We start from the raw sequence: 21,366 nt of genomic DNA, 5'->3' as shown, positions 1-21,366 counted from the left end.
CTCAGTTGTTCTTGAAGTTAGAGTACATAAACTTCATGTCTCTGAGGAGCTGCTCTAGTTTCAGGCTCAGGAGTCAATCGATAACTGCTCTGCTGTTATGGGCTTTAGTGTGTCACCTTATAACATTTTCATTTTGATGTGTAAAACTGAAAAGGCTGACAGGTCTTTAAGGACTACCAGCACTGACACTCTGAAGTACAAGGCACAGCTCAGAGTGGAGGGGAAGCTCAGGTGAAGCTTTGAGCACTTCAAGAGACAGCGCTGATTCTTTTAATACCATAATGCTGAAAGTCTTATTGTCAGTAGTAGAAGCACAGGTTCAAGAAGAATCTTCTACTAACACCACAGGTTTCAATGTCACATGTTGATCCGATTTCAACACAGGATAACTCGTGTTCTTGGACAGGCTTATAATGTGGGAGGAAAGGTGACACTGAGACATCAGATCTAAAGTTACTGACTCAAACGATCATGAAAGACACATATACATTTTGTTGGGAAACCTGTGGAACCCTCACAGAGACACTGAGGAAACACAGAAACACTTTTAGAAGAATTTAAAGGTCCCCTACTCTGCTCATTTTCAGGTTCATACTCTTTTGAGCATTTGCTAGAAAATGTTTAATTGCTTTCATGTGGCAAAAAAAACTTTGCTGCAGCTCCTATAAGGCTGGTCTGCTCTGATTGGTCAGCTCTCATGAGTGTGAGCAGGCAGTGCCCACATCATCTCTGCTGGTAGTCTGGAGACCACTGCAGTGCTGGGGGCGTGGCTGAGGGCAGTGTCCGTATCGTTGTGACATCACAACCTCACACAGTCCTGACGGCTCATTTGAAGACAGGGTTGACAGTAGATTCACAGTATTTATGGAGGAAATAGACTTGCTTTATAATTTTAAAATCTCACTGTCGAGAGTATGGGACCTTCAAAACCAAAAATTCTTTCATGCTACAGTTAAAATGTGGCGGGTGTATGTAAAAAGAAAAGAGGCCTCTAAAACCACTATAGAAAGCATGCTCGTAGTTCCCCCTGACCACTAAAAGAACACATTATACCAAGTCTCTGTAGTAACCCGTGCCCTACAGAGCCCAAATTGTTGGAGGGCAGGTTTCCTGGCCCATCAGGTCTGTCATGCAGACAGTAAAGAACGAGGCGAGCAAAGTGGATCAGAGATACAGTAACTGTGAGTGCTGAAGAGGCAGAAGGAGGATTAGGAGTTAATGGATGTCATTAGTTAGCAGAGTCCAGCTCAGGAAGGGACAGAGGAGAGTTGACCAGAGAACAAACCACTAAGGCCAAAACATGCAAGAGAGAATAACCAATGAACTCAATCCAATCTTTTATGAAGCCTGGGATACGGCTTCAGTTGTCTTTGCAAAACATTTAATTCTACAAGTCAAGAACGCCTGGTACAGACAGAAATGCTGACTCATGTAAGGACACCAACAGTGACAAATCAGTAGGAATGTGACAGACCAGAGCGGACTGTTCAGGAGACCGTGCAGGCAGTGAGTGTATGTGTGTGTTTTTTCTCTGTATCAAAGAATGTTCTTAACCTCAGTAAATATTTGAATCCTGTACACTCCACGGATTCAAATAAAGCATTTCAAATGTGAGCACACGGCTCTCCGTACCTTGTCTTTCTCCCTCTGGATGGCGCTCTCCAGCTCGTCCAGCTTGTGCTGCAGCTGAGTGATGATGTCTGTTTCGGCCTCGATCTGGTCGAGCTCAGCCTGCCTCTCGCCCTGCAACAAGGCACGCTCCATCTCCGCCTGGAAGAGTGGACCAGCGAAGTCACACAGAGTCACTGGTGAGCTTCGAGACTAACACGGGCCTCGGGTCTCCTCAGAGTACCAGGACCAAATAGTAATGCTTAGGTGACCATCAACTGCATTCAGCTTTTACTGCTGCTGTGGACACTTTGTCTCTACCACATAACATTATTTTCATTGTCAGTTAATCTTGTTGATTATTTTCTAGAATATTCAAATAGTCTTTTGGTCTAAAAAAGTCAGAAAATGGTGAAAAATGTCAATTTGATAATGCTAACAATAATAATCAATTGAAGTAGGTGGTGATTAATCTATAATCAATGTATCTATTAGTTGTTGCAGCTTTAGACTGACAAACATGATTCCATGAGCATCTACTGTCACTAATCTACCTCTTGTTTGGACTCTTGCAGTTGTTGCTCCAGCTCCATCAGCCGGGTTTTGAGCTCATCGACCCGAGCGAGGACGCGAACCCGCTCGTCTTCCAGGTAACCCAGCTCCAGACGACCTGTGCTGCCTGAACTGGACGAGTCCTCGTGCTGCAGGGAGGGACAACAGAGGAGGTCAGGCTTTCAAGAGAGGAATTCAATGTTTTCCTGAGGTCGGTGGAAGAGTTAGCACACGTGGCGTTATGGCAACCACCTCCAATAAAATCCTAATTTAAAAAATTTTGTTTCACAATTTTCACTTTGTACCATTAATAGTATCATATCTTTGTACAAAAGTTGAAAAAGCTTGAGTAGATAATAAATAAACAACACTAAAAAAAACTCAGTGATAAGACCTTCCTAACAAGCCCTCTCTAGGCCAACTACAACCATTAGATCTGGGAAAATGTGTCAGCTCTGATGCTCTTCACATTGATTTGACATGAATTTGGATTAGATGATGACCAGACCAATTCGGGTGCTGTTCCCTAACCTTATGATGTTAGGGAAAACCCTGTAATTGAAGCCAAGGGATGGAGGGAGAGACAGACATACTGTATCAGCCTGATGTACCAACGACTAAACTCTCTTGGTACAAAAATTTAAATTTAAGTTCCAATGACTGCAGCCTGTCTTAATAAACACAGTTTCTCAGCAGCTTGAATCCAGAAAAATGCTGGCTTTAGCCGTTTTTAGACAGAGCAGCAAGCCGCCAATTTGCCCGTCCTTTTGGCGGCTCGGTCCGCGGTTTTAGACAGAGGCCGGCAAACTGGGGGTCTGTTTTGTTCGGCCGATTTTCCGCCTCGGAGGGAACACTTATTTCCGTCTTGCCTGCTATCTAAAACCGAGGCGTCAATGTGCCGGCCTCTGCGTGAGGTGGGCCGAGGTGTCGATTACCTGCACTGTTGTGCGACCCACAGCCGGGGAGTTTTAAAACCAGGAAACAGCTGATCACAGCAGTCAGTCCATCATTTCATCCGCGGACATTAAGATGAGCAACTGGACAGCCGCTGAGATCCAGGAGATGCAGCGTCTCCTCGGTCTCTGTAGCTGTTTGGTTGTGTTAGCTTGTTGATGTAGCAGCAAGCTAAGACCGGTCACTACTTTCAAATTAAAAGCCCCCCGCTAAGAACCCAGTTCTAAACTCCAATGGGGTGCAATGTAAAGCTCTTATTTTGAAGTCAAATTCGTTGTCATTGTTCACAGCCCAACTTGGAGCTTCACATCACGTCACATGTTTACGCCTACCTCAGAGGCGGCTTTTGGAAAAGGAGGAATATTACGCCTCCGTTTTAGAAAGACAGGCCGGCACGTTGCCGCCCTTACCTTGGAGCAAATGTGCCGCCTTTTCTATCTCAAAAGGGCTATTAAGAAAGCCTCACTTGTCACAACAAACACAGAGACAGAGAGAGAGGAGAAACATACATAGGGAGGATGTGATTGATGAATGAAAAACATGCAGCAGCCAGTGTTAAAACACAATTGTCATTCCTTAAAAGTCAGCCTGCGGCCCTCCTACAGGAAGACAATAGATGGGGTTTTAAAAAAAGCAGCTGACTGTAGCTCTGTGGAGCTGATGTGTTCTTCTGCACACTTTCCAAATGTAAGAAATAACTACTGTAGACTGTAACCAGCATCCACAAAGCATCACTGTCGAGTTATTTGTTGAGTCATGCACCTCAATGTTTCAGCTAATGTCCTCAGTCTAACAGACAGTTTAGTACAGCGTGCACCTTCACCTTCAGCCTGATGCTGGTGTTTTGACTGGTTATGCAGGGTCACTGATATGTTGGACATTAGCTCAACATCACATATCAAGCATGATATTCGCATCACATGCATCCATTTAAAAACATATTCCAAACAATAACAGCAGCTCATCAGCAAGCACACATACAGGATCTCCAAAGAACACCTGCTTTCATGTAACGAGTCAGTATGTGTGTAAGAGTTTAAACCAGCTCAAAGATTGTAGGTTTTCATTCAAATCACATAGTACCCTCTCTAAAGGTGTACAAATGAGTGAAATCAGATAATGTAAGGAGTCACTAACATTTTTTCCTTACTTAAAAGAGTGTTTGAGAGCAGACACACACTTTATGATTCCAGCAGCAAATGAACTTACTTGGCCCATGATTCATGGTGTCATACATTATGTCTGCAGTCTGTGGTAAAAACAGCTTGCAGGTCCTGTACCGTTCTCATTTTGAGGTTCATACTTTTATTTTGGATATCTACCAGAACATGTTTGAATGTGTGAATGTTTGTCCCCTGCTGCAGCGCCTCTATTCATCATCTCGACCCCCTCCTAGAAAGCCCAGTCTGCTCTGATTGATCAGCTCTCACAGGCCTGAGCAGGCTCCACCCACCACACTGCCAGTGTTTTTGGAACTACTACCGTGCTGGGGGCGTGGCTATGGGTGGTGACATCACAAGTGTCTGAATATGGGCTGTGTGCACTTCTCTGTAAATCAAGCATCACTATTTATGCTGCATGTAGACCTGCTTTAAAATAAAATGTTCTACAATATTTAGAATTGACCCTGAATGGATTGTAAAAAGGAGACTGAACTTCTTTTTCTGTGTTGATGTTGAGAAGTTGGGGGCGACCGTGGCTCAGGTGGTAGAGCGGGTCGGCCTATGTTCGGAGGGTCGGCGGTTCGATCCCCACCCGGCCAACTGCAATTATGGTCGTTGTGTCCTTGGGCAAGACACTTCACCCACCTTGCCTCGTGTGACTGCTGTATGTTTGAGGTGGTGGTCGGAGGGCCCGTAGGCGCTGAATGGCAGCCACGCTTCCGTCAGTCTGCCCCAGGGCAGCTGTGGCTACTATCGTAGTTTACCTACACCAGTATGACTGAGTGTGAATGAATGAAACCTGGAACCCTGTCAGGCGCTTTGGGTGACTTGAAAAGCGCCATACAAATCCAATCCATTAAGTTTGGTCTGCGATTAGATATAAGAAGGAATGTACTAAAATAAAATGATGGTCTTTCACTCATGTAGTATAAGAAGCACATGGTGTGTTCAGAATGAAAACCTGCATGTGCAGGGCCTCAACGGCTAATGACCAACCGTTGACATTCAGATGCACTGGCTTCTATGACTGAGGACAAGTGAACAGCTCCCGGTCATTTCTTAAGGATCCTATTGGAAACCCCTGAAGCTCACTTTAAGAAGCACTGGTGAAGCAAAGCCGAGCACAACATTTGCACATGCTGGTACCACAGCAGCATGCAGAGAGCGTCGCTGTTGGGAAATAAGCACTCCCTCTGACCTGTCTGTCTCCATTGCAGTGCAGTGCTGATGCAGGAGATGTCCTCACCTCCTGATGAGTGCTTTCTGTACTACTACACTCCTCCTTCAGGTTCTCCTCGTCGCTCTCCCTCTGTCTCTGCAGCAGGCGGAGCGTGGCAGAGGACGGTGTCCCTCCTAGGACATTTTCCATGGACGGTCTCCGGCCCAGGCCATCTGTCAGGCCCCCGGGGAAACCTGTCCTCCCTGAGCCCAGTGGCTCCAGGCCTGTGCTCTCTCCTTTGTTGTACTCAGCACAGAGGTTCAGGATGGTCTCCAGTCGCTGTCTCTCCTGTGGGACATCAAGCAAAGAAGGACATCACATTAGAGTTTGACTGAGCTCCTTTTTCCCCGTCTGTTCTCTTTTACATTTTACACGCAGCCACAGAGTATGAGTCTACAACACACCGTCAGCAACTTAAACATTAAGAAATTTAAATCTGAGCCTGTGTTTGGCTGCTTGGCAACCCAAACTAAAATTGAAAAAAAGATAGCTGACTAGGTGTATCCAATTTTAATAAAAGAGACAAACACCCTCATATATTAATATTAATGTAAGCCTTCATCAGATTACATCTAGTCATGGTAGGGACCATGTCCCTGCCATTTCATTTCCTGTCCAGTGTGAAGATGACAATCTGAAGACGGCCAGCTCAAACTGTCTCGCCCAGAATGAAAACAGTAAAGCTGTCATCTCCCAAACATCCGTATTTGACTGAGCTGAATCCTCACGAATCCAACCGAGCTGATGACAGAAGGGACTCTATTCTTTCAATCAACTTCTATGTAAATACAAAGAGACATTCATGCAATGTGTATGTGTAGGGTCCTGCAACAGATGCCAAAATGACAAGACAAAAGGCACATGACATTAATAATGAAATTACAAGAGTCTTGAAATGAACACTGGTTACAATAACACCAATCTGGCGGGAAGGATATATTAAGAGCCTCAGTAAGAGCAGACATGAAGTTTGCCATGACGTCTCTCAGCCCTGAAACAACACAGCAGCACACACTGCCTTCTCCCCCCGGGTGCCTCATGGGAGTCAGACTCCGTGACTGGTAGTCCAGCTGTCACTATGAAGGTCAGCCCACCTATGTAGGTCCCTGGCAGAGCAGGCCAACACGGTGACCTCTGAACTCCAAACATCAGCTGCTGTCTGCTGCTGTAGGCTTCAGCTGCAGACACAGCGTCTCTGAGGCTGCACAGCCACACAGCACTGTGAGTCTAAAGATATATACAGTACTGGTGTTCGGCCTGGATGTAGTCGTTCTGCTCCTGTGCTCCATGCTCAGACTAACAGGACTATTTAAAAGGTATGAAAACAACATTTGCATCAGAGGTCATAAGCAGAAGTTTGTGTCCGGTCATATGCCTTGTAGCAAACCACATAAACTGTGTCTAAGTGTAGCAAGTTAGCAAACTCGACACATTAGCATAAGAACAGCTAATGCTGATCAACAGTGTTTTATTGTTTTGAAATGCACAGTATTCAATTTTTGCTGCTAGACATGAGTAGTGTGGGATCATGGGAGTTAACGACTTTATGTCTCGTAGTAATAAACAAGCACCATTACCAATGAAAATCTATGTGACTGAGGCACAAATGTTCACAGACGAAGTAATGTTTTACAGTTGTATTTACATTAAGTTTCGGCTGGTTAGCAACTTCCCTCCTAACTCTCTGACTCTTTTCCAGACATTATAACGACAGGCGACCAAATGAAATGCACTGTTACCTTGAGTAAAGTATACACAAGTCAAAAAGATATATAACTGAAATGGCACTCAGTAGAGCACATTCAAAAGCACCTTTTCAACCTTTGCATCAGGGGCTTACTTTCAGCTGGTTTACCAACCATCATGTCAGGAGTAACTCAATAATGATGTTTCTGTTATGGTCAAATTTAAACAAACCGACTGTTCACACAACTGGCGACCGGTGAAAAATATCAGACTCAGCTTAAAAAACTCATCTTGTACCTCATCAGACACTCCACTCAACAGATATGAATGTATTGCTTGTAAACAGACTGTCTGGAGCCAAAGAAGCACTGTGTTACTTGACGCTCCTGTGATTTAGTTCAGGCTCTGTTACTTGTCGTGTAGGAATACTTGGCAGCTAAACTGTTCTCGCCCACAGACAAATGTCCTGATGTATCCCCACCCTCAGACTGCAGAGAGCACAGCCTTCACACTGAGGGAGCATCTGCATGATGAGGAGCTAAAGCCCCACATTAGCTTGAACCTGTAATCTGGGACCGGTTAGCTTTCAACTGAGTGGGTGTGTTGAAAGACCCCTTTGGGCTGTGGAACAGTACTGCATATTCACAAGAAACAACCAACTTCAAACATTTACTGGCAAGTCTACAACTACTCATGAGTCCTCCCACTCAACATCTGCTTGAACATACACACAGATTAGACCACTCAGCGTTCTGACGCCTGTCTCGTTCATGTCGAGGAAGCTGATTGAAAGCTGGCACTATCATTGTCTCATTTGATCGCCAGACAGCCTTTAAGCTACTGAACCTGTGTGATGGATGAGGAGCAGGATCACAGACACATTTCAGACCATTAAATGTGTTTGGCTGCAACATAAATCAACTTGACGCAGCGTCAATGCCTGACATATGCAAACTGTGCTAAAATTATGCTCCTAATCAAGTGCATGTTGACAGATTTGCGTGAATTCCATATTTGCCGTTTTCTCGTGTGGGTCTTTTAAATACCAAAGGAATTTTTATGTTTCGAGGTTGCTGCTGCCACAGGCACTAAAAACCCTTTAGTTTCTAAGTCTGTAGGTCTCTTTGTAGATATCATTAGCAGGTCCCTCAGGGCTCTGAGAAGGAACAAGGTACTACACAACGCATGAGCACGTTAATCCAAATCTTTTTACTAGATGCCAAGCTCCTATGTCCCAGTTGGACATTTTAAGGTTTGGCTGCAAATATAACTCCACAATAGTTCAATGAGGCTGTGCAAATATAGGCCTTTCTGTTCTGCCCTGATGAATGACTAAGACATAATTCCCAAAATATAGCAAATGGCTCCTCTCTTTTAAAATTAGCATCATAAGACCTGTAAACAAAAGGTTTCCCAAACAATCATCTGAAATCTGGTGTCAAAATAACTTCTACTGTTAAATTAATATTAAAAACCTGGGTATACTCACTCTCATGGTGGACCCTGTGAGCAGCTCAAACCTTGAAATGAGACACACGTTCAAGCTAAGAGAGTTTGGCCAAAAGACAGATGAACAAACACGGGCCTTTAAAAGCCAGTAACAACCCCCTCCATGACACCACCACAAAAACGAACCCCCGTCCTGTGGGAGGATCACAGGGCGATGGTGACGGAGCTCCACGGCAACATTCAGTCATCTGCTGCTTAGAGAAGCTTCTCACATTGTTTCATATTGGAACTCTTTCCGTGGTTAGAAATGGCAGGTTTGCAAACTTTACTAACAGTAGCACGCACAAACCAACAAATTTAACACAGACAGCATATGTGCCATAATAGGCTAATTTGCATACCGTCAGTCATGTGTAAACTTCATTAGGCTATCTGCAGATATCACAAGGCAAAATGAAAGTGCAGGAGAAGGTGGAAAAAGAGCATATTACTCATTTTGAAACGATAAATGCAGAAAGTTAGTTAAGAGACAAAGTCTAACTATGTAGGTCATGTAAACTGTGTTTATCTTCGAGGCAAAAGAACAAAGACACAAAAGACTCAAAGAAACCCTGACACCACAGGACAACGACTGGCCTAGCTTAAAGGAGCCTAAATATATAGCAGTATACTAGCTAGCTAGCTATACTGTTGAGTGGGTGTGAACCCGTTTTTTACAGTATTTGGCCCACAGTGTCAGGTCATTAGCCTTTGCCTAGACCCAACTTGTAACTTTGAGATGCTAACTACATAGCTAATGAAACGTTAGCTTACAAATAACATTAATGTTAACATATCATGTCAACAAGTTATAACCACCACAACAACTTGTCACATTACTAGATATAATATCTGTTGTGAATATGGAGACAGATATGTAGCGAGCTAACAAGCTAAACTGATCCAGACAGAAATTTTATCATGAAAAGAATTGCTCCATTTCTACTGAGCCTAAAACCAGGTCAGAGTTTCATATGTTCACAAGATGTCATGCTACATCACCTGAAGTCTCTACAGTTTGAACCTGTCTGTACTTCCTGTCCTGCACACCTGACCTCATCAAGTCCAACATATAGCACGCTTCGTTACACTTTAGGTCGATCAGGTGTGTAAACAGAGATTAAAAGAGTGAGAAAACTATGTAAAAACCCACAGTTACCACGATGAACTCTGGACCATCTCCTGAAATCCAGGAAGCTGATCTGTATCTGTTACCAGTAGAAACAGCTTCTGTGAACGCTGCTGTGTCACCAGGGCAGAAAAGATAAAAACCAAGTCACAAGTCTGAAACCACCAACAATGTGATACACACCATCACCTTAAGCTCAGTTTAGCCATATTTGCTAAACAACTCCTGCAGTCAGATGCTTAAGTCATTTTTAATAACCATCTGTGAACACAGACAACCTTTGCCCCGCTGATTCATTGCTCAGGTCAGCTTTCTGTATAACAGTGCGTCCTGGAAATTGTCTTGTCATTAATAAATTCCCATATTGCCATCAGAGACTTATCACCTCAACCTTATTAACAAGAAAGTAATCAAATCAGTACTGTAGATGGGTGACATCTGCGTTCGAGTGTACAGTTCATATAAATCCCATACATGTGAGTTTTACAGAAAGCCTTAGAGCAGAGTCAAAGTCCTCCAGACTCAGTGTCTATGAGAAGGGAGGGGGTGACCCTTCCAGACAACCAGGAGTTTGTGGAGGAATGCCTGGTTCCCAGAGTTCTCCGAGCTCCAGCTTTCATCCATCCCCAGACAGCAGTTCACACATTCCACCGCCCCCCATGTCTCACCTGGTGGGTGGCTCTCCTGACAGCTGGGTTTCACGAACTCACCTGAGGTTGGAGATGCTGTTGGTGATGTATCTGTCAATATATGAGTATTCTAGGCCAAAAATGAACAAACTGCTATTTGGATGGGAAATTCAAAATTGGTAAGTAATGAGCAGATTATGGCACACTGAATCTCTCTAGTTGCTTTAAAGAGTCAAATTGCCTCGTACCTTGCCAATTTTAATGTTCAACTTTCACAGACATGAAATAAAACTACTTGATTTGTTGGCTTGATTTAACGATTAACTCTCAACATTTTTGCTTTTGTTTTGAGCTCCATGTGAGAGCCCTGCTGGGATGAGACCACAAACGGTGAACAACAAACAGAATCTCTGTCTTGTATTTGCTGATACTGGCTGACGTTAGCCATGGTAAGCTACTGCTCATAACAGAGCAGGTTAGGCTGTAGTGCATAAACCCCAGAGTGTGTTTAACAGAGCATGAGCTTGTTTAGTTGCTTATGAATCCACACTTATTTGTAAGAAAAAGATTGTGCTGTTTGATCTTTGAAAGATGGTGTACCATGGTGCTTTAATAAACTCATTATGGAGTATCATTTGGTCAGCTGTTGTCTCCTCTTTCAAGTGTTAAACTGTTGTTTTGTTTTTATAATAAATGTGCAGCAGTTAAGAATAATCCCATTCATTTACTCTCTCATGTATGCCACTTTTCTAATGTGACATCTTACATCTCACTCAGCCAGTTTTTCCTCATTTAGTCAGCATGCTCTCCTCACTTTACTCTCTACTTTCTGTATTTTCATCCTCCCTGCAGTCAGCATCTCTTCCTCATGTCTCCCTCTCTCCCCTGAGAGTCACCGTCTCCTGTTTTCTCTCATGCCCTTTAATGTTCCTCCCTCCCCTTCCCCTCCTCCTCCCCGGGCACCCCGGGGCCATTCCCCGCCTGTGTACCTTTGATCAGAGCAGATACTTTACTGTGCAGCCGTATTCTTCTGTGCTGCGTTCACCTACGTCACAGGCGTAAACACAAATCTCACGCGCATAGTATTTCCAGACTAAACCGGGAAAGTTCAACAAAGCCTTATTCTCCACATATATCTGCAAGCGCTCTGTAACAGTCTGCAAAACAAACCCCATTCATGATCAGACTCTGATCCTCGGAGGGTTCATCGTGTTCAGGGTCCCAGGGGAGGAACAAACAGATGATCCTAACAAGAGATGTTTCTTTTTTATTTTCTGCCGCTGTATTTTTCCAACTCTGTGGAACACGCGAGCATCAAAGCAGGCACAGGGAATAGGACGAGGCTTTCCAGTGGCAGCTACCTCTCTGATTAACAAGCTGGTGGTCCTCCATGTTGATGTCACTGCTCTGAGCTCAGGATGAAACTCTGGAGTTCCTTCTACCGGTGGGGGCGGCTGGCATTTAAACTGCTTCAACTGGGATCCAAACCCCGGAGGCGTCTCTAAAAGTGACGACCGGGTTCCAGTTATCACGTCAAACACTTCCAGCATAGAGATGAGAACATCAAAGAGCAGATACAGTGATTAAAGGCACGATGGGAGTCGTGTTTTCACATCCTGTAAACACTGCTGCTGATAATAAGCAGGCTTATGGCTTGATTATTGTTATAGGACAGAGATAAGACCCAGTCTGCAAGATGTGCAGTCAGTTGCATCAGCTTTGTTAAGTAAAACAATTTGCTATGCATGAGACATTAGGAGATTAAATATCAATCCCCCCCAAAAAAACTAAAAGTCAATAGCAGCTGGTTGGTGGAGTAGCGCTGCTGTACTGTATAGCCATGTGAGAGTTTAGCCAGAGGAGGTTTAGACAGCATACAGCCAAAGCACACAGCCGCCTGCAGCTCAACAACTGACACTTACACAACTGATGTCAGAGCCCGACCAATACTCCATGTTTGGGAGGATGCAGATACCGAAATAAGGAAGTAAAACATGATGAAACCAATATATCAGCTGGGCTTTAACACAAACATATAAAACACACACGTGATGATGATCCCTCAAATGTGGCTACCAGACACTTGTGAAAAAGATAATTATGTAATAGAGGCAGGATATGTTGTTGATGGGTCAATATGGATACGGATAATATCGGTCAGGCTCTAGTTTATGTAACAATATAACTTCTTCAAGCACATCTCACATTATTCTCCAGTTGTTTCATAAATTAGCATTCATATATATCGCCTCCTCTCTCCTCTAAAACAACTTCTGCTGTCCCTCAATCGTTATAACCACATGCATCTCTTCTGCTCCATGTCAACCACCTACATCAGTGCAGGCAGCCCCACAGCGTGACTTGGTGACCTCTTGACCTCACACTGCAGACAAATCAATCTCTGCACAACATATGAGCTCTGAGATTAATCACTCTGGCACTATTTCTTTTGCATCATCCAAAACTTCCCTGCTTCACTTTCCATTGAATTGATCTTTCACTTCCAACTGCAGGACATTTCAGTCTAAAATGTAATTCCATACCCGAGAAACTGATTGGGCTTGACAATAACATGGTTGTTCTGTCACTCATTACATGTTACAGTATCCTACTGGTTCACTTGGAGTTGTCAATTGAAATTTCTATGTGACACATTTCTCAAGCCCCACTCATAAAAACCTCCCATGTGGAGAAGCAGTGTGAAAGCTCCCCTTGTTAATGAGTGAGCTTTAAACCACAGCGTCACATGTAGTCACAGACCCTTCCAAACAGTGCATATATTATCTAACCAGACCAAAGAGCCATCACAGGACCATCAGCAGTCTATTTAAATCCAGTCTGAGAGCAACAAGTGGAGGAGCTTTGTTAATATTAGCAGCGGCGTCGGTTACCTTCATCAGAGCTGTCAGGCTGTTGAGAAAGACCGGCTTCTCTTGAGCCAGAGCCAGCAGATACACCGCGGCCTGCTCCCTGCTCAGACTGCGTCTCAGCACCGGTACCGTCCTGCCGCCACCCAGCACATGATACCGGTCCATGTTACACACACACGCACGCACGCACGCACACACAAACACACACACACACACAGGCACACACACTCTGAGCTGCTAGATGTTGCTGCTGCACAGCTCCTCCTGCACTGTAAAGTGATTTCACAACTGGCTGTGCTACTTTGGGACGGATGGAGAGTGGCCTACGCCCCAGCCCCCACCTCCACTCAGGTCTTGTGAGAGGAGGTGAGGACGGGGGCGGAGTTAGAGATCATAATGTGTTGGGGGGAGGCATGCTGGTTGGGTTCTAAGAAAAGCTGAGAGCTAACTTTATACACTGAGCAGAACTTTACACTGAATGCACTGGCTGGGCGTCACCTGAAATAGGCTGATAAATGAATCCAGGCAGGACGTGTACAGGATTTAGTTTCAGCTGTTTCGTGCAGAAAACATCAAGTTGGAGATAACACACGCTTTCAAAGGACTATTAAGCTCAAGTGGTCGACTTTGCTGCATATTTACATGTAATGTGTTCAATGCTTGTAACATTTTCTCTTTTCATTTACATGATAAAGCAGCAGATGAGGGCATCCCTTTGAAGTGGACTGGGATTCTTTCTTTTTACCTTAAGTGATGAAAAATGTCCAAAAACAATCCCACAATGTTAAAGAAGTAAAAAAGTGTGATAAAATGACAAATCGGAACATTGTTGGAAAAGGAGCAGGCTGGTTTTGGTGGTACTGGTTTGTACTGAAGGACTGCACCACTTATCTGATCATTCAGTTATTGATGAATTAGCTTTGTATTTTTGTGATATTGTTAGGAAGAATATTTCATTTTTTGTCTTGAAGGAAGCACTGAAAGACAGAAAAATGTATAAAAAATTCAATTAATAGTTTAAAGTCATTTTTCAAGCAAAAGCGTAACATTGGAACATCCTCTTGAGTTTCAGTACCTACAGTGTGAAGATTTGCTGTTTCTCTTTGACCAGTCAACATGTGACTGTGAACTAAATCTCTTTGGGTTTTAGACTATTGGCTGAACAAAACAATCTCAACTTGGTTTACAGACCAAATGATTAATAACTTGATCAAGAAAAATAATACATGTTTTGGCATTACAACACATTTATATGCTCAGAGTTTGTGTTTTTGTATTTTATGCTCTACTCTTAACATGACTACTGTCTCAATGCACTTATAGTGTTTTACAATGTAGCCTTCCTAAGGACACCTAAAGTGCTCAGCAAACTAAATAAACAATAATATGACAAACAATCATATGAATACACTCGGACAGATTGTCTATTCATAACAACAAATGTTTCAACTCAGCTTATTATTATGAAATCTTATTTAATCCTGCTTCTTCACAACGAGAGTTTATGGCAAAAGCAATATTTGAAAATTATACATTTTTGTTTCTCTTTATAGTAATACAACAAACGTCAATTAATCAGGGTTTGTGTAACTGTAAAGGAAAAGAACAGATGAGCGTATGATGAATTACATGTATTAGGTGGACTGCAGGCTTGAGAGGTGTTATTTTCATAGTAATTTCTGTATCTTTTAATAAAGTTTCAACCTGACTGGACGTGTAGCCTTTCTTCACGAGAGGGTGAATTTCCACCGTGTTACTGAACAGTTAGACGTCCCCCTCTAGTGGAGAGGTCACACAACAGCAGGCTGCACTGCTGCACCTAGAACAGACTGCCTCTGGTATTCAAAATGTGATCTTCCTCTGCTCTATGTTCTCTGACGACCAATTTAAAATGAAGGAGAAAATAACAGCAACAGTGCATCAAGTGACATGACACGCCCTCATCTTGTTTTCAGTCGAGGCGTGTTTGTTGGTGTTGTCTCGGGACTGGATTACTGCAGCTTTCCTTCGGGTGGCCAGAGAAACAGATTTATCTCTGTCCCAGATAAAGAGCCACAGAGTCTGCTCGACCATCTTATCTGTTGCAGTCTGTTTTCAACCAAAAACAATTTAATTTAAAAAATCACAGCCATGTGCCTCCTGATGATTTGAAGTTGATCCTGTTGTCTAAACATTTACTGCTGTGTACATGTTCCCCTCACAGAAAACAACCTGTGCTTCAGCAGAAAGTCCCTTCAGCTTGAATAAAGTGACAGCCGCTAGTCGGTGGGTTTGTGCAACTCTATGTATCAGTGTAGGTGCAGGATATATTTGGCAGCCTAGGTGGGCAGTTTGGTGCTCCGCAGTAGCTGGACATATTTGGCCTGGTACTGTAAGATGGTGCAGTACACATGTGGTGTTCTGTTCGACAGTGCGAGGGTATATTTGGTGCACTGATCCTAATGGACAGTAGCAAAGATTCCAACCATGCAGCCAGGTCTTTTCTCTGTGTCACAAACAGCCCACATGTGTGACATCCTGCTGGGCTGGTCGAGGCCAGAGCAGAGTGGACACGAGGCCAGAAGACGACGGAGGAAACAGCGCAGACTTGCTCAGGTTATTGGTGTCAGTCTACTCTATGATGATGATAAAGGCCAGAGTCTGACTTCCTCTAAATTTCTGCCTGAGGATAAATGTTCAGAGCTGAAGCCCCTTCCCCTGATGTCAAGGTCAACTCCAAATAAAAATTCCTCAGTCGAGTCTCTTTGGACTCGAGTGTCCAGGGAAAGGCTTCATGTGGGCCTTTATTAAAAGATGCATTAGGCTATATGTGACCTTCACCGACCTCCATCAGCTACCAGTAAGAACTGAAACAACAGATCTGCTTCTCCACAGGACTCTGGCTGAGTGCACCCCCCTTCCAGCCGGCACCACACAATCAAGCCAGCTAATTAGAGTGGAAATCAAACAGGAGCTGCTCATCAAGAGATAATGTTTCACTGTGTAAAATTAACTCAATACTCAACTCCAAAATAGCTCTTGACAAAGTGATATTGAAGCTTCTCTGTCGTTTGCTATTCTGGTTTTAGAGAGAAGCTTTAAGGCTTTTTTCAGCAGCTGAAATGTTCTGCAATTTCATCTGCACGCAACACTGCACTGAGGACTTACAGAGATAAACTGAGGAAGCCTATGGTCTGCTCATTAAAAACAATGATGTAGTCTTGACTAACGACATAGGAAAGATGAGGTCATCTGTGTGTGTGTGTGTGTGTGTGTGTGTGTGTGCGTGTGTGCGTGTGTGTGTGTGCGTGTGTGCGTGTGTGCGTGGTGTCTGCCACAGACGAAGCACGCTGCGACTCAGCTCGGACGCCAAGTGTGTTTGCCAAGACAGCGTGTCAGTCAGACGGCCATGTGGAGAGAGCAGTGCCAGGCTGGACAGCTTGGATCAGACGGACACAGGACGACAGTCTTCCCTGCAGACTGGTCATTAGAGAGGGCTCACCTCCGGCTCCAGAGTACAACATGATGAAGCTGAATTAAATGCTGCTGAAGGTGTTTTCCCTATCGCCTGGCTCTGGTGTCAGAGCCTCAGATATGGTGCTGCTCATTTAAATGATGATATTTCAGGCTGACTCACATCTTTAAAGAGGAATGTTTTCTTTGTAGTGAGTGAGTACAAAGTTGTCAGTGATTTGCCTGTTGCTGTTTCTTGTATGTGAAGATATATTTTGCATAAGAATCTGGTAAGTAGTATGGCCTTACAGGCAACTCGCAAGAGACAGAATTAAAACTATAGATCTTCTGTCCAGGACCATGGCCACGGGGACTGTGGGAAGAATTTTAGTTTCAATTTCCAGCTGTCCAAAGTAGCTTCCATCTGTCGGTGCCATCAAACCTGTCTCTGCATCTCTGGTCTTTCTCTCAATCTAAGATAACTCCGAGACACTGAAGGGCAGAGAAGGTGATTTCTCTCCGTAGCTCTCCTCTTGGTGATGTTAGCACTGCACTGCTTGAGACAGCAGACGGGTTTCTCACTGTTTTATTACCATTTCATCATCGTTAGATTAACTAACAAGCAACTTACTAACTTGCTGCTGGTTGACATGCCATGCAAGGTTCCTGACTTTAAGCTCCAACATTAAAGCATCTCATTAAAAGATTGTTTAAGTGTCATAACACACAATAACCCAGTGACATCATCAGGGTTATTTTGTAGACTCAACAAAGCTCCTCCACAGCCACAGAAGTCTTCTCACAGTGGATACTGAGAGATGCAAACAGACAACAGTGTAACAGTAAAGATCTCAGAGGATGGATTGTTTATGACAGTAGCTGCATCATACCAACATACTGTATGTCAGCACCAGCACCACCACTGTGCCCCTGCAGCATGCTGGAGTTACTAATTACTAGAATGGCACACAGTAGAGCGCTTACCTCCGCCAAGGCCCAACAGCTCCCCTCTGAACCGACTCATACATACCAGCTACCTTAATATTCTTGACATTTTTCATCAAGATCCATACATTATTCCGTCAGAAATAATCTAAAACGTTGAAAATGGCACATTTCACAGTGTTAAATAGAGTGAGTAAAAGATTCCTGGATTTGTCCTTTTAATTTACAAAACAGTATCAAGTATTTCCAAAAGCTTTCCAGTAATTGGGTTGAAAAAGTTTGAATGCCAAATTGTAAATATTTTAGGTAAAGCACTATATAACCAACAGGGTAATAATCAATTCTACACTGTAATTAAACTGCAGTTCAACAACACCAACAGGCCGAGACCTGAAAGTTCAGCCTCATCCTGATAGAGCATTAATGAGTGCATCAGTGTAGCTGCAGTCTCCCCGCAGCCTCCCGCTGCCTCTGAGCTGTGTACTCCTGTTGATTTCACAATAACACTCTATTTCCTGAATAAACTTCTGCGAGACTCACTGTTCACATAACTTTGTTTTTTGGTAATCAGTTGTGTGAATGAGTAGCAGGCTGTGTGTGAAATGATTTAAATGCGGACGCTCTGGGGCAAGAAAAAAATCTGTCATGACAGTGAGTCAACTGTGACTAATTACAGGCCCTGCAGCTCCACGCCCTCCCTCCTCAAAAAGCTGCGAGTTTCTGCAGCACGAAAAATACAATAACATCACAGGCTGCTGAGGAATCCTGCTGAGGAGTTTCAGGCAGCCCTCGCTTGTCCCTGGATGCCTTATTCACTCCACAGAAACATGTTGTTCACCTCGTGTGCCAGGCACTATTTGCACATCTAATGTCAATATTTTCTTTAAATGCCTGGAAGTTGGACTGGTCCAAAGGTTGCTGTGGCTAATAACCTTTCAACAGGGACAAAGGATTCAGGTTTTGACTGACTGGAGTATGTGAAGGCTAATAAGAGCAGTCAAGGTGCAAACAGCCTGTATGACAAGAAATTACAATTTAGTGTTTGTCATACAAGTGTTATTGTTGTACGAGTGAAAAAGCCTGTAGACCACAATAAGAGACAAAAACTGATGACATTCCTTTGGGTTAGCTGTAGTCGTTGGGGAACTCTGGAGGAGAGAGCTGCAGGGATGACTTTTGTAGGCTAATCTGGAAGTTTGCATCACCCTGGTTCCCTGCACAAAAAGCCATTTTTTGGATTATTGCAGAAAATAATCTCTGTGACAAAATCAAATTTACGTTTTCACAGATGAACACCAATTTGTGTTTTCTGAAGCGAAAAAAACAAATCTCTAACAGTAAAAGGCTAATGTGAGGCTACAAACAAACGACATCACGGTCACATGACTTAAACGTCACCACCACTTAACGTCTTACAACGCAATTACCATACAGATTTTCTATAAACTGATAAAAGTACCAGTTGTAAAGGTAGGATAGTTGTAGAGTAGAATAGTTTGTAACTAAATGGGGCCTGTAAAGATGGACTAGTGAGTAGACGAGTCTCTGTGTTCACTGTGATGAAGTCTAACGTCCCCGACAACCTCTGTAGTCTCATTTAGACACTTGTTAGAAACCGCCATTTTTAACACACACAAAAGAGCTTTATAATTAAACTGTGGACATTTAATGATGTATTTATGTGGTAGAACAAAATGTGCAAATATCTTCAGCCTATTTAACTGAAAGTTATCAAAGGAAATTTGAACTATAAAAAGAACTGAAATCCTGATTTTAGGGGTGAGCCACCTCATCTACTAGCCTCTGTAACTAAAGTGTTTCTTTATTTGGTATTTTCAGAAAAAATCTAACATGTTTCAGGTGTTTACTATGGATATTCTAAAATAAATAAGGATCTACTACAGTATTAGTTGTAAGAATTTGAACCTTTTCATGATTTCACAATTTCACAAAAAGCTACACAATTGAGTAAAAACTACAGATTCAATGACACAACTTTTGTGTTGTACTCCGTATCGTGTCTAAAAAATGTGACCCTCCCCGTTTATTCCCATGGGTCACCTCAAACAGTCGACCTAATGTTTAACCTGCGCTGGCTTGTGGGAATATATGTTTTTTCTAAGCCGCTAAATCTGAAACATCAGAAAAACAATATTAAGATTTTTTTAAACAAATATTTTACTCACTTTTGAACCTGACATTGACATATTATACTGTGAGACTTTGTTTCCTCCATCCCTAACCGCCAACCCTAACCTGAGAAACCTGTGAAAACAATATTCTTTTTCTCGTTCTGAGCAGACAGTAGATGTCTGTGGGAGAACAGAAATACCTTGATGATACAGACAAAAGGTAAACATTCTGACTTTTCCCAGAAGTTTGAGTCGGGAAAGCTTAGAGACTGAATCACAGAATAACTTATGAAGTACTGAGGTCAGAGACTGCGGTACCCTACTCTAGCTCCAGGTTATCTCTTTCATGCTATTCCATAACAGGAACGCTGACCATTAACTTGAGTGTTTCTAAGTCTCTGGCCTTGTAGCATTTATCAGAGCCCACTTCACTGTTAAGGGTTAAACACAGTGCCAGTGTACAGATCTGGTGCTGCCGACACACTGTTTAACTGCCATGCCTCTATAGGAGGCACCAGAACATGACCTGGTACACGGAGAGGGAGGGCATGTCGTCTCAGTCTCCCAGCTGAGCTGCCTTCACTCAGTCTCACACTTTCAAAAACACCCATTTTGTAATTACAAGCAGGGCAGACAAACGGCTTCTCACGCAGGCACAAACACATATAAAGAGTTTTTAAAGGACTTTGTCTCAGCAGTTTCATTCAGACTGGCAGACAAGTTCAAGATGTCTAATGCTGCTCCCTCCCCCCTCTGTTCAGTTTAGGAAACAACAAACAATGTGGTTGCTATGGACTCATCTGGGCACCCTGAGACCAGCAATTTAGACAGCAGACAGCCAACTTACAGACAGTTCACTGAGATGGTTTACGGGCCTGGTTACTCCTCCTTTAGCAAACAAACATTGAGATACTGCATTCGTGACACTTGTCTCATCCAGGAGGTCATACACACTGAGGTTAGACCTTTGCAACCTTTGCAAGAATATTTACAACATCTCATTGTAAACCGAAACTCTTGTAGTGATAATCAAACTAATGGCAATCTTTTGGATTAGTTATAATGCACTTGAGGCAGGTTTTCTGACCTCAATGAAATCCTCTCACATCACTCTGTAAAAATGAGTTACTGTTTGTTACTTGGCTATTTAACTACAATTGACCTGACTTGACTTTTAATTTTGAAATCATTTTCCAGATAAAACTGAAAACATTAGCTGATTAAGTGATTAATTGATGATAGAAAATTAAAAACAGTTAAAAACAGCTTGTAAAATCTGATAATTTTCTGTTTTTCTCAAACACACCCTCAGAAGGTTTTGCCTGGCCTCTACAAACCTGTAATGTCCACCACAAAAATGACTCAACAGATTCATAGATAAAGAAAACAAAAGACTAACTGGCTGGAGCTCTATTACCCCCCAAAATGTTCAGCATTCATAGTGGAATGATAAAATCAGCATCGCGACACCTGAAGAACTGACCCAAAGTGTTACCATGAGTAAAAAACGTTGGTATCTTTGGTAGATTAGCTCATCAAGTACAAACATGTTCCTGACT

General features: G+C 43.1%; 1 protein-coding gene across 9 annotated transcripts in view; it reads right to left on the bottom strand.

Annotated features, from left to right (window-relative positions):
* phldb1b (pleckstrin homology-like domain, family B, member 1b) overlaps positions 1-21,366 on the bottom strand; it is a 131,466-nt gene that overhangs the window by 28,836 nt on the left and 81,264 nt on the right. For all 9 annotated transcript variants that reach the window (XM_030396997.1, XM_030396989.1, XM_030397017.1 and 6 more), the window contains 3 exons: positions 5,476-5,784; positions 2,163-2,309; positions 1,633-1,770 (listed from right to left, as the gene is read on the bottom strand). In XM_030396997.1, the coding sequence (XP_030252857.1) occupies positions 1,633-1,770; positions 2,163-2,309; positions 5,476-5,784 (594 nt within the window). The remainder of the gene's footprint in view (positions 1-1,632; positions 1,771-2,162; positions 2,310-5,475; positions 5,785-21,366) is intronic.

This window comes from Sparus aurata, chromosome 2, assembly GCF_900880675.1.
Source record: "Sparus aurata chromosome 2, fSpaAur1.1, whole genome shotgun sequence".
Classification (NCBI taxonomy): Eukaryota; Metazoa; Chordata; class Actinopteri; order Spariformes; family Sparidae; genus Sparus; species Sparus aurata.
This window is presented reverse-complemented; position numbering and strand designations above follow the sequence as displayed.